Source organism: Anomaloglossus baeobatrachus, chromosome 1 (assembly GCF_048569485.1).
Source record: "Anomaloglossus baeobatrachus isolate aAnoBae1 chromosome 1, aAnoBae1.hap1, whole genome shotgun sequence".
NCBI lineage: Eukaryota > Metazoa > Chordata > Amphibia > Anura > Aromobatidae > Anomaloglossus > Anomaloglossus baeobatrachus.
In genome coordinates this window covers 930,026,552-930,039,790 of record NC_134353.1, presented here as the reverse complement: position 1 = coordinate 930,039,790, position 13,239 = coordinate 930,026,552, and the positions used below count along the sequence as shown (strand labels likewise).

Sequence of the window (13,239 nt, the reverse complement as noted above, 5' to 3'; positions counted from 1 at the left end):
TGAAGCGTTCCAGAGTTATAACCTCATGAAGTGACACTGGTCAGAATTGCAAAATTTGGTCTGGTCATTAAGGTGAAAATTAGCTCCGTCACTAAAGGGTTAATCTGGGACCCAGCTAACCACTTTACCATCCATATTGAAGTTTTGACATGACACTAGTCAGGTACAGAATATGTTTTTAACTTTAGTAGGTTAGGGACTGTCTCTGATGGGTACACCGTGACGAGGTGAGACAGCTTCTTACCTTTTTACAAAAATGTATATACTAAGTACCCTGTTTATTAAGCACTTGCAATTTATTTATTTATAGTCAGGGTATTTTTTCTACAATTTTCTCCTTGTTTTTTTTTCTAGTCTTGAGGCTGCAATTCACATGCTTGTGATGTTGCATGTTTATTGAACATTTGTCACAGCTCTTTTTTTTTTTTTTTTTTTATCTCTGCAACCTGTCTGGGGGTCCGAGCTGTGGGATCCGGAGGGCACACAAAACGGTCTGGTAAGCCACAACCTCTGGTTGTGGACTTTATTATACACTCTCTGGGGGTCATTCTGAAGGAGTGTGTTCTTTACTGCAGAGCCTCCACCTCAGCAGCATGTCTCACATTAGGAGCAAGGCTCCAAGGCTGTACTCAATATGCACTGCATGTAAGCTCGTACTGCCTGAACCGAGCACATATCCACATTGTGATGCCTGCTCTAACATGGTGGTGCCTCAGCCTGGAGTCTCCCCAGTGGTCCCTCCGGCTGCTCCGGCCCCGGTGGCTGAATCCCCGGCTTGGGTAGAATCGTTTTCTAAGGCTATCTCCCAGTCCTTTGCCGACTCCATGGGACAGCTGTCCCGGACTCTGCTGAGCATGCATCAGCCCCCTTCTCAGGGCGCCTCTGCTGCTTCGGCTCGCTCTGCAGAGCTCACAGAGGATTCTTCATCTGCTCCCAGACCCCGTCCTCCTAAAAGGAGACGCAGGGTCCCCTCTCCTTCCTCGTCCCGCGGCTCCGATTCACGAGCCAACTCTCAGGACGAGGAGGATGTCTTTACTGGGGGCTCGGACGCTACCTCCATGTGCCCCATTGATCTGACCGAGGGTGATGCGGATGTTAGTGATTTGATTGCGTCCATGAATTCTGTACTGGACCTCAATCCGCCAGTATCAGAGGAGCAACCTTCTCTGGCAGAAAAGCACCAGTTTACCTTGCCTAAGAGAACAAGGAGTGTGTTCTTTAACCACTCCAGTTTTCAAGCCACTGTGTCCAAGCCTGTCCTGACAAACGCTTCCCAAAGCATGGTTCTGATGACCGTTTTTCTTTTCCACCAGAGGTGGTCAAGGAGTGGGCTCACTCACCAAGGGTAGACCCTCCAGTGTCTAGACTCTCAGCCCGGACAGTTGTATCTGTGGCTGATGGCACCTCACTTAAGGATCCCACTGACCGCCAGGTTGACCTCCTGGCCAAGTCTGTCTATGAGGCGGCAGGGGCCTCGTTCTCCCCATCCTTTGCAGCAGTGTGGGCTCTCAAAGCCATCTCTGCTTCCCTAGAGGAGATGCATTCCCTCACTAGGGACTCTATGCCCAAATTGGTTGCCTTAACTTCCCAGGGTTCAGCCTTTTCAGCCTACGCCATGTCTGCCATGCTGGAGGCTTCTCACCGCACTGCGGTGGCCTCCGCTAATTCCCTCGCTATCCGCAGGATCTTGTGGCTTCGAGAGTGGAAGGCAGATGCTTCTTCAAAGAAGTACCTTGCTGGGCTCCCATTTGCTGGGTCCAGGCTGTTCGGTGAACAACTGGATGAAATTATTAAGGAGGCTACTGGCGGGAAGAATACTTCCTTGCCACAGACTAAACCCAGGAAACCTGTCCAGGGCAGGAACCAGTCGAGGTTTCGTTCCTCTAACTGGGCGGCCTCTAAGCCCTCGGCCTCGTCCACTAACTCAGCCAAGGACCAGAAGCCCACCTGGCGCAAGAAGCCGCGTCCACAAAGGTCCGCAGGAGCTGCTGCCACCAAGGCAGCCTCCTCTTGACTATCTGGCTGAGCCAGCAACGTCCTTGGTCGGTGGCAGGCTCTCCCACTTTGGCGACGTGTGGTTTCAACACGTCTCCGATCAGTGGGTGCGGGATATCATCTCCCACGGCTACAGGATAGAATTCTCTTCCAGCCCGCCAAACAGATTTTTTCTGTCAACTCCCCCCTGCTCCAAGGCCGCCGCCTTCTCTCAGGCCGTGGCATTCTTACAGGCCAACGGAGTAATTGTACCGGTTCCCGCCAGGGAACGGTTCAGAGGTTTTTACTCAAATTTCTTCCTAGTCCCCAAAAAGGACGGTTCCTTCCGGCCCATCCTGGATCTCAAGCTTCTCAACAAGCATGTTCAGGTGCGGCATTTTCGCATGGAGTCTCTGCGATCAGTCATTGCCTCAATGACCCAAGGAGATTTCCTGGCATCCATCGACATCAGAGATGCCTATCTGCATGTGCCAATTGCAGTTTCACACCAGCGTTGGCTACGTTTTGCAATCGGAGAGGAACATTTACAATTCGTGGCTCTCCCCTTCGGGTTAGCCACGGCCCCTCGAGTATTTACCAAGGTCATGGCAGCAGTGGTTGCGGTTCTGCACCTCCAGAGGTTTTCAGTGATTCCTTACCTGGACGACCTTCTTGTCAAGGCTTTATCCAGTGCAGACTGTCAGCGGAGTGTCTCGCTCACTCTCGCCACTCTTGTTCAATTCGGGTGGCTTGTCAATCTGCCCAAGTCCACTCTGACCCCGACCCAAAAACGTACGTACCTAGGGATGCAATTCGAGACTCTGCCGGCACTTGTGAAGCTGCCCTTTGTCAAACAGCAGTCCCTCCATCTGGCGGAGCGCTCTCTGTTGAGGCCCCGCCGTCATTCCATCAGGCACCTCATGCAGGTGCTGGGTCAGATGGTGGCGTCAATGGAAGCGGTTCCCTTTGCCCAGTTCCATCTGCGTCCTCTGCAGCTGGACATTCTCCACTGTTGGGACAAGCGGACTTCTTCCTTGCACAGGTTGGTGGCTCTGTCGCCACAGACCAGGAGCTCTCTTCAGTGGTGGCTTCGGCCCCTCTCTCTGTCTCAGGGACGCTCCTTCCTGATCCCGTCCTGGGTGATTCTCACCACGGATGCCAGTTTATCCGGCTGGGGAGCAGTATTTCTCCACCACCGAGCACAGGGCACTCTCGATCAATGTGCTGGAAATCAGAGCTGTGCTCCTAGCTCTCGTAGCCTTTCACCACCTGTTGGCGGGCAAGCACATTCGAGTCCAGTCAGACAATGCGACAGCAGTTGCCTACATCAATCACCAGGGCGGGACTCGCAGCCGCCTGGCAATGTTGGAGGTTCAACGCATCCTTCAGTGGACGGAGGACTCCAAGTCCACCATATCCGCAGTCCACATCCCAGGCGTAGAAAACTGGGAGGCAGATTATCTCAGCCGTCAAACCGTGGACAGCGGCGAGTGGGCTCTGCATCCGGCAGTGTTCCGGTCGATCTGCCGCAAGTGGGGCACTCCGGAAGTGGATCTAATGGCATCCCGGCACAACAACAAGGTCCCGGTTTACGTGGCTCGCTCCCACGATCCTCAGGCCTTTGCAGCGGACGCGCTGGTTCAGGATTGGTCCCAGTTCCGTCTGTCTTACGTGTTTCCCCCTCTAGCTCTCTTGCCCAGAGTCCTGCGCAAGATCAGAATGGAGGGCCGTCGGGTCATACTCATTGCTCCAGACTGGCCCAGGCGAGCTTGGTACCCAGACCTGCTCCGTTTGTCCGTAGAGGTGCCGTGGCATCTTCCGGACCGCCCAGACCTTCTCTCACAAGGTCCGTTTTTCCGCCAGAATTCTGCAGCTCTCAGATTGACGGCGTGGCTCTTGAGTCCTGGATCCTGACAGCTTCCGGCATTCCTCCCGAAGTCATCTCCACTATGACTCAGGCTCGGAAGTCTTCCTCGGCCAAGATTTACCACAGGACTTGGAGAATTTTCCTGTCCTGGTGTCGTTCTTCCGGGCATGCCCCTTGGCCTTTTTCCTTGCCGACCATCCTGTCCTTTCTACAGTCCGGTCTGCAGCTAGGACTATCCCTCAATTCCCTTAAGGGACAGGTCTCGGCTCTGTCAGTGTTGTTCCAGCGGCGTATCGCCCGACTGGCCCAGGTGCGCACATTCATGCAGGGCGCATCTCGCATCATTCCACCTTACCGGCGGCCTTTGGATCCCTGGGACCTTAATCTGGTCCTCACGGCCTTACAGAAACCCCCCTTTGAGCCTCTTAGGGAGGTTTCTTTGTTTCGACTTTCACAGAAAGTCGTCTTTCTGGTGGCCATAACTTCTCTCAGGAGAGTCTCTGATTTGGCTGCGCTCTCTTCGGAGTCACCTTTTTTGGTTTTTCATCAAGACAAGGTGGTTCTCCATCCGACTCCGGACTTTCTCCCTAAGGTGGTGTCTCCTTTCCACCTTAACCAGGACATTTCATTGCCTTCCTTTTGTCCGGCTCCTGTGCATTGCTTTGAGAAAGCGTTGCATACTCTGGATCTGGTGCGGGCGCTCCGGATCTATGTGTCACGCACCGCTGTTCTTAGGCGGTGCACCTCTCTTTTTGTGCTGACCACAGGTCAGCGCAAGGGTCTCTCGGCTTCTAAACCGACCCTAGCTCGTTGGATTAGGTCGGCCATATCCGATGCCTACCAGTGTACTCAGGTGCCTCCCCCGCCGGGGATCAAGGCGCACTCGACCAGAGCTGTCGGTGCCTCTTGGGCTTTCAGGCACCAGGCTACGGCTCAGCAGGTCTGTCAGGCTGCCACTTGGTCTAGTCTGCACACCTTTTCGAAGCACTACCAAGTGCATGCTCATGCTTCAGCAGATGCGAGCTTGGGCAGACGCATCCTTCAGGCGGCTGTCGCCCATTTGTGAAGTTAGGTTTTGCCTACTTCTCAGTTTTCTGTTTATTTCCCACCCATGGACTGCTTTGAGACGTCCCATGGTCTGGGTCTCCCATAAGGAACGATGAAGAAAAAGAGAATTTTGTTTACTTACCGTAAATTCTTTTTCTTATAGTTCCGACATGGGAGACCCAGCACCCTCCCTGTTGCCTGTTGGCAGTTTTCTTGTTCCGTGTGTTTTTACCGGCTGTTCTTGTAGACAGAGGTTCCGGTTGTTCCGGGTTTTGCTCTATCTCTACTTGTGGGTGGATGTCCTCCTTCAGCTTTTGCACTAAACTGGCTAGATTTGGTTATCCAGGGGGTGTATATGCTCGGAGGGAGGAGCTACACTTTTTAGTGTAGTACTTTGTTTGTCCTCCGGAGGCAGAAGCTATACACCCATGGTCTGGGTCTCCCATGTCGGAACTAGAAAAAGAATTTACGGTAAGTAAACAAAATTCTTTTTTAGTTTTCCGATGCCGCACTTGATTTTTTTTTTTAGTTTTTAGCAAATTAAAGTTTTATTGGGAGATCGAGGGGTATTTCAGGACTATAAAATGCTCCGGGGTTCTCCATCAGGACCGGAAGTGCCGGTTTTCGGTCCTCTCACCCGCATGGTCCCTCATGGACGGGACTTTGTCACTACCAATTTTGGTATAAGGAACGCTTATGTCTTTTTGTTTTAGAACTGTCTCTTAATTTTGGCAACTTTTCAAAAGTTCTGTAAAAGTTCTAAAACTTTTTGATATGTCTTGGCGCTAAGACTCCCACCAACTGCTAAAGGGAGGGAGCAGAAGAGCTCAGCGGCCGGGTGATGGCCTACTAAAAATGGACACTCTTAGTGAGTTCAAAGGATATTTCAGGACTATAAAATGCTCGATTGTGACCGGAACTGCCGGTGTACCCTCAACTGTATGGTCCCTGATGGACCGGACATCGTTGCTACCAGTCCTGGTCAAAAGCAGTGGGATTAGAAACTCTTAAGTCCTTTTGTTTTAGAATTGTCTTTTATTTTGAAATTTTTTTTTAAAAGTTCTCCCAAAAACGTCTTGACACTTGGGGTAAACCTTTTTATTATTATTTATTATTATAGCGCCATCAATTCCATGGCGCTTTACATGTGAAAGGGGTGTACATAATAGGGACAAGTACAATAATCATAAACAATACAAGACCCAGACAGGTACAGGAGGATAGAGGTCCCTGCCCGCGAGGGCTCAGTCTACAAGGGATAGGTGAGGATACAGTAGGTTAGAGTAGAGTTGATTGTGCGGCGCTGTATCAGACTGAGGGTTACGGCAGGTTGTCGGCTTGTCAGAAGAGGTGGGTCTTCAGGTTCCTTTTGAAGCTTGGCAAGGTAGGCGAGAGTCTGTTGTGTTGAGGCAGAGCATTCCAGAGTATGGGGGAGGCACGGGAGAAATCTTGGATGCGATTGTGGGAAGAGGAGATGAAAGGGGAGTAGAGAAGGAGATCTTGTGAGGATCGAAGGTTACGTGCAGGTAAGTACCGGGAGACTAGGTCACAGATGTAGGGAGGAGACAGGTTGTGGATGGCTTTGTATGTCATGGTTAGTGTTTTAAGCTGGAGTCATTGGGCAATGGGAAGCCAGTGAAGGGATTGGCAGAGAAGAGAGGTCGGGGAGTAGCGGGGGGACAGGTGGATTAGCCGGGCAGCATAGTTTAGAATAGATTGTAGGGGTGTGAGGCTGTTAGAAGGGAGGCCAGAGAGCAAAAGGTTGCAATAATCCAGGCGGGAGATAATAAGTGCATATACTAGGGTTTTTGCAGCTTCTAGGGAAAGGAATGTACGGATCCGGGAAATATTTTTGAGTTGGAGGCAGCAGGAGGTGAAGGGGGCTTGGATGTGTGGCTTGAAACCTTAGCGTTAAGACCCCCACCAACTGCTAAGGAAGGGAGCAGAAGAGCTCAGTGGCTGGGTGACGCCCTCCTGAAGAATGGGCGCTCTTGGTCAAGGGAGGAAATGTCAATTGGATATTTTTGGAAATGATGGTTACACTTTAGCAATTCTTTAACCATTTCATTGAAAGTTCAGCTCATTCGTTGGTGACATCAGCGGCACCCATGAAACCTAATAACATACAATTGGGTTCACATGGAAATCGAACACGTGACCAGTTTGTACTATGATGGACAATGTCCGTGTAGGTGGGTGACCCGCGCCGGGTTCGGGCCTCTGCAGGGTAAATGCATTTTGTGGCTAATTTTTTAATTCTTTTGGTAAGATCCTCCACAATATAAACTCTGCTCGTAAACTTCCCGGGCAGCGAGGGCCGTTGTGTGAAGGTCCTTTTTCCTGGCCCTAATTGGCGGGGCCGCGTTGGGCTCATTAGCGTGCTTCATTGCTCCGGCTCTCGTAGATAAATTATTTTTAAGTTTCATTTCCGCTCCGTATCATCCACCAGCCTTTAAATAACCCATTCTGCGGCGCGGCACACAGGTGGCTGCTCTAGAATGACATTGCTAGGACAGCTCCAATTTGTGAAATCTGTGAAATCTGCTCGGCTAATTGATATGTGAACTAATTAAATTATGTCTTTTATTGCTCGGCCACCTGATCCCACAAAAGTGCGTTCACACCAGATTTATCACGTCTATCCCCCAGTGTCTTCCTAACCGGCCGCTAATCATTCTTCTTTCAGCTATTTGTCCAGTCCAATCAGGGTGACGAGGAGGCGACAAGAATCACATACTTCACTTTCATCGGGACCCCCGTACAGGCAACAAACATGAACGACTTCAAGAGGGTGAGTGAGGGGTCGTGTGTAGGAAACCTAGATCATATTTTGGAAATATCTCTCTTGGTGGGATTTGTGCATAATGGTGGAAAATGCAAAATCTTAAGACGGACAAAATGATGCTTCGGACTCTAATACTAATGTCTGACTCTACTATAATTCTTTTAAGGATTTTTTTTTTTTTGGGGAGGGGTGGGGGGGTTTACAGGAATGGAAAAAGTAGAAGATAAAACAAACACGAAAGCAAAACAAACACACTAATAATAAATAATGGAGGGAGGAGTAGAAAGGAATGGGGGAACAAATGAGGGAGGGAGGAATAGAAAGGAATGGGGGCACAAATAATGGAGGGAGGAGTAGAAAGGAATGGGGGAACAAATAATGGAGGGAGGAGTAGAAAGGAATGGGGGAACAAATAATGGAGGGAGGAATAGAAAGGAATGGGGGAACAAATAATGGAGGGAGGAATAGAAAGGAATGGGGGAACAAATAATGGAGGGAGGAATAGAAAGGAATGGGGGGCACAAATAATGGAGGGAGGAATAGAAAGGAATGGGGGCACAAATAATGGAGGGAGGAGTAGAAAGGAATGGGGGAACAAATAATGGAGGGAGGAATAGAAAGGAATGGGGGCACAAATAATGGAGGGAGGAATAGAAAGGAATGGGGGAACAAATAATGGAGGGAGGAATAGAAAGGAATGGGGGGCACAAATAATGGAGGGAGGAATAGAAAGGAATGGGGGAACAAATAATGGAGGGAGGAATAGAAAGGAATGGGGGAACAAATAATGGAGGGAGGAATAGAAAGGAATGGGGGAACAAATAATGGAGGGAGGAATAGAAAGGAATGGGGGAACAAATAATGGAGGGAGGAGTAGAAAGGAATGGGGGAACAAATAATGGAGGGAGGAATAGAAAGGAATGTGGGAACAAATAATGGAGGGAGGAATAGAAAGGAATGAGGGAACAAATAATGGAGGGAGGAATAGAAAGGAATGAGGGAACAAATAATGGAGGGAGGAATAGAAAGGAATGGGGGAACAAATAATGGAGGGAGGAATAGAAAGGAATGGGGGGAACAGGAAAGGTATTAAAATGCTTTATATCCTCTATAGAGCTACAATTAAAGGTAACCGGTCACTAGATTTGGCGACTATAAGCTGCTGCCACCACCACTAGTGGGCTCTTATATACAGCATCATAGCATGCTGTATATAGGAGCCCAGGACGCTGTGTACAACATAAAAATAACTTTTATAATAGTCACCTGAGGGCGGTGCGGTGCAGACTGGTTGGATGGGTGTCTCCGTTCTCCGGTACCGGCGCCTCCTCTTTCGACCATCTTTGTTCTCCTTCTTCTGAAACCTGGGTGCATGACGCGTCCTACGTCATCCACACTAGCCGGCATTGAGGTCCCTATAATACTCTGATCTGCCTTGCTCAGGATCTCGATGCCAGCGAGATTTTGCCCGGCTACGTGGGTGACTCCACTGGCACTTCTGGTCATGCGCAGTAGACCTCTCTGAAGCTGGGACACGTACACCCGGCTTCATAATGCGCATGACCGGAAATGCTGGGACTTCTGATCCATGCGCACTGAGCTTAAACCTGGCATCTGAAGCGATTACAATGGACACAGGTATGCGTGTCACTGCCGATGATAATGGGCATTGAATAGCATGGTAGCATGCCACTGTGTATGTGCTAACATGCGAAGAGGACGGACTAGTCGGGGGAACTAACACCCTTGGGACTAGTCCCTGCGCTCATTAGCATATCATAAAGGATCTTTAGAAATACTTTTTCTGATGATCTCTTTATCTATCCTACTGGATACAGGGATGGTTAGGCAGGGATTAGCAACATGCACCCAGAACTGCTCGTGGTTCTCACTGCATATTGCACCTGACAGGTTCCCTTTACTATCCTGTTGATCTCAGGCAATTTGGTGTAGCAGAGGGGCGGGGCTTAACATGTTTAATGTAGTTGGGGGGGAGGCTCCTGCTGCAGCCCGTTGTCTCACAGCAAGATACAGGACCGTGAAGAGGACGAGGCAGAGTGGGAAACCAAAAATGAAAAATGTATAAGATAAAATTGGATCAACAGAATAGAGAGAGCAAAGGGAAACTGTCAGCATGTGAAAGAAGCTGTGTAGGTGTCTGTGTCCTAATAATAATCATGGTATCCATATATCCCCCCCCAACCCCCCCCCCCCCCCGTATTCAATGTACTTGTCATGAGAAATCTAGAGAAGAATCCACATGTGTTTTGGGGCCTGTACATGCACCTGGGTTGTTTTTGACACTACACTCCCCCTTTGCACCTACAGCCTGATTTCCATATAACTTTAAGGCTGGATTTCTCATGACTGGCACATTGTAAGGGAGAGGATATGGATATATATATATTTTTATATTATATGTCATTTTCCAGTTTTTTTTACATACTCATAATATATATATATATATATATATATATATATATATATATACAATGAATGTATGTAAAAAAATTTATATATTTTTATACATTCATATAAATATATTTATATATAATATACTTATATTATGAAAGTATGTAAAAAAACTGAAAGATAGAGATATATATATATATATATATATATATATATATATATATATATATCATTTTTTTTTTTTTATTACATACTTTCTATTGTTCCTATTCTTTTAAATATTTTAACCATATCCCCTTTTTTTCCAGGTTGTAGGCAAGAAAGGCGAGAGCCACTGAGCAGACATCGGGGGAAAGTTACTGTTACACATTTTGGGTCGTAACCACCAGAGCATTTTCCGAAAAAGTTTAATGTCCCATTCAAAACATAAAAACATAATTCTCAATAAACCCATTATTTTATTTTATTTTTTTTTTTGCTTTTTGTTTAAGTTTGATAACTGTGATTTTATTGGAATCTGCTTCCGCCCATTTGTAAATAAATAGGACTTACTTTTGCCAAATCACTTTTGTGTCTCAGGAATTTAATGAGCGTCTTGTTAAATTCTGTCCGGAACCAATAGGAAAACAAATAAGTCTCTGGCTTCCGTTCTTGTTTTTGGGTTTCACAATTGACAATAACAGCTGAACGGAGGGGTGCGACCCCCGGTACCCCACCTGATCCGCTCTTGCCGGGTGTCCCCGCTCCCCACTGATCAAATATTGATCCTGCATTTCTCAATTGTAACACCTGAAAACATTAGCAAAATTAGACAAACTTTTTTGTTTTGTTTTTTTATACCTTTTTAGAGTTTGTGTCTTTTTCCTGTAGCACTGGCTGATGAGCAATGTCACTGCTGTTGAGCTCCGTGCCCAGAGGTTTTCAAAGCCGGTCCACTAAAAAAAAATAAGAAAACCTTTTGGAAAATCCTATTCATTTAATTGCTGGACTGTGTTCACACAACCTCACTGTTACTCAGGGCTCCAGGATAATTTGCTGCCCAAAATTCTATTTAGAATGTCAGTAAAGCTGGGTTATAACTCCCATTAGGCTTTTAATGGCCGCTACGATGCAGACAATTCTCACTATACAAGGATTTCTATGTGATTAAAATTGACTGCAAACTCTGATCTGAAAAGTGCAGGGTGTGTGGCGGGCGGGCGTGCCTGGGTCGGCCGGGTGTGTGGCGGGCGGGCGTGCCTGGGTCGGCCGGGTGTGTGGCGGGCGGGCGTGCCTGGGTCGGCCGGGTGTGTGGCGGGCGGGCGTGCCTGGGTCGGCCGGGTGTGTGGCGGGCGGGCGTGCCTGGGTCGGCCGGGTGTGTGGCGGGCGGGCGTGCCTGGGTCGGCCGGGTGTGTGGCGGGCGGGCCTGGGCCGGCTGGGTGTGTGGCGGGCGGGCGTGCCTCGGCCGGCCGGGTGTGTGGCGGGCGGGCGTGCCTGGGCCGGCCGGGTGTGTGGCGGGCGGGCGGGCGTGCCTGGGCCGGGCAGTGCTGGGAGGCGCAGACTTTTAAGAGACGCTGAGGGCAAATGCATCACTGTGGAGGGCTGGGAGAAATATACATCACTAGGGCACTGACATCACTGGTGGTATATACATAGCTAGGGGGCACACACCTTGCTTGAAATATATACGAAGCTGGGGGTCACTGAGAGCCCCGGGGAGGGAGGGAGGAGGCTGGGGGGTCACAGAGCCCCGGGGAGGGAGGGAGGAGGCTGGGGGGGGTCACTGAGAGCCCTGGGACAGCCGTTCTTGGGCCTCAGACAAACCTGGGGGATGGGGAGCGCAGCATGCCTCGCATCTACCCCACCCACAAAGTACGTCCTCACACTGGCACTGGCATGTGTAGGGATGTAATCCTTCGGTGCCGGAGTCACAGAATAACTGTGTGGGGTTTAAAAGGCTGGTAGCCAGCAAGACACAGTTGCCAACCAAGCACTGCGGTCCCTGGGAATCTGCAATGTCTAGGTGCATATTCACGTTGTGACCATTAAAGGGAATCGGTCAGCGGATTTTTGACACCCAATCTGAGAGCAGCATCACGTAGGGGCAGAGATCCCGATTCCAGCGATGTGTCACTGACTGGGCTGCTTAGTGTCGTTTTGCTTAATCAGTAGTGATTATCATTACAGGACTACTTGGCGTGCTGCAGGTAGTCCATCATATTCATGAGCTCTGTATAACTGCTAGATCTGCAGCAGAGAAAACATTCATTTTATCAAAATGACAGCAAATAGCTCAGAAAGTGACACATTGCTGGAATCGGGGTTTCTACATTATGCTACGGGAGGAAAATGAGGGGTGTGTCTTATAATCCGAATGCACCCTACCGCGAGGTGCTGGAGAGGGGTCGCAGAAGGCAGGCACTGTGCTAGGGCGCTGGGAGGCAGGAGAATCCTGAAAATGTTGGTGGTGCGAGCTTCAAATAATGGTGCCCGAAGGCGGTGTGTGCGCAGATGGAGCTTTCGGCTCAGGATCTCATCTGCGCACGCGCGTTTCCGGCCCATTGATCTCCCGCCAGCAGACTTAAGGAAAATGGCGCCTGCAGGTGACGTGTTGGCACAATGACAAGCCAAGATCTCATCTGCACACGTGCCGACTCTGGGCGCCATTCCTATGACTCCCTCACCGCTGATAGTTTCTGGAAGTTGCCCACCTCCCATCATCTGGGACACCCGCTTGCTCCACCTCCTGCACAATCAATCTGCTCCGCCCCTGCTTCCTGTGACCCTGCTCCACTGCCATCCCCCCTGGTAAGAGACCACTGGACTGTAAGACAGACCCCTTTTCTTCGGCGCTCCATTGGGAGACCCAGACGATTGGGTGTATAGCTACTGCCTCCGGAGGCCACACAAAGTATTACACTAAAAAGTGTAAGGCCCCTCCCCTTCTGCATATACACCCCCCGTGGGATCACGGGCTCCTCAGTTTTATGCTTTGTGCGAAGGAGGTCAGACATCCACGCATAGCTCCACTGTTTAGTCAGCAGCAGCTGCTGACTATGTCGGATGGAAGAAAAGAGGGCCCATACTAGGGCCCCCAGCATGCTCCCTTCTCACCCCACTTTTGTCGGCGGTGTTTGTTAAGGTTGAGGTACCCATTGCGGGTACGGAGGCTGGA

General features: G+C 49.6%; 1 protein-coding gene across 1 annotated transcript in view; it reads left to right on the top strand.

The window, feature by feature from the left end:
• Positions 1-10,650, top strand: part of TXNL1 (thioredoxin like 1) — a 47,453-nt gene extending 36,803 nt beyond the window's left edge. The window contains exons 7-8 of the mRNA XM_075343382.1: positions 7,575-7,679; positions 10,394-10,650. Coding sequence (XP_075199497.1) covers positions 7,575-7,679; positions 10,394-10,423 — 135 coding nt within the window. The 3' untranslated portion in view covers positions 10,424-10,650. The remainder of the gene's footprint in view (positions 1-7,574; positions 7,680-10,393) is intronic.
• Positions 10,651-13,239: the final 2,589 nt, after the last annotated feature.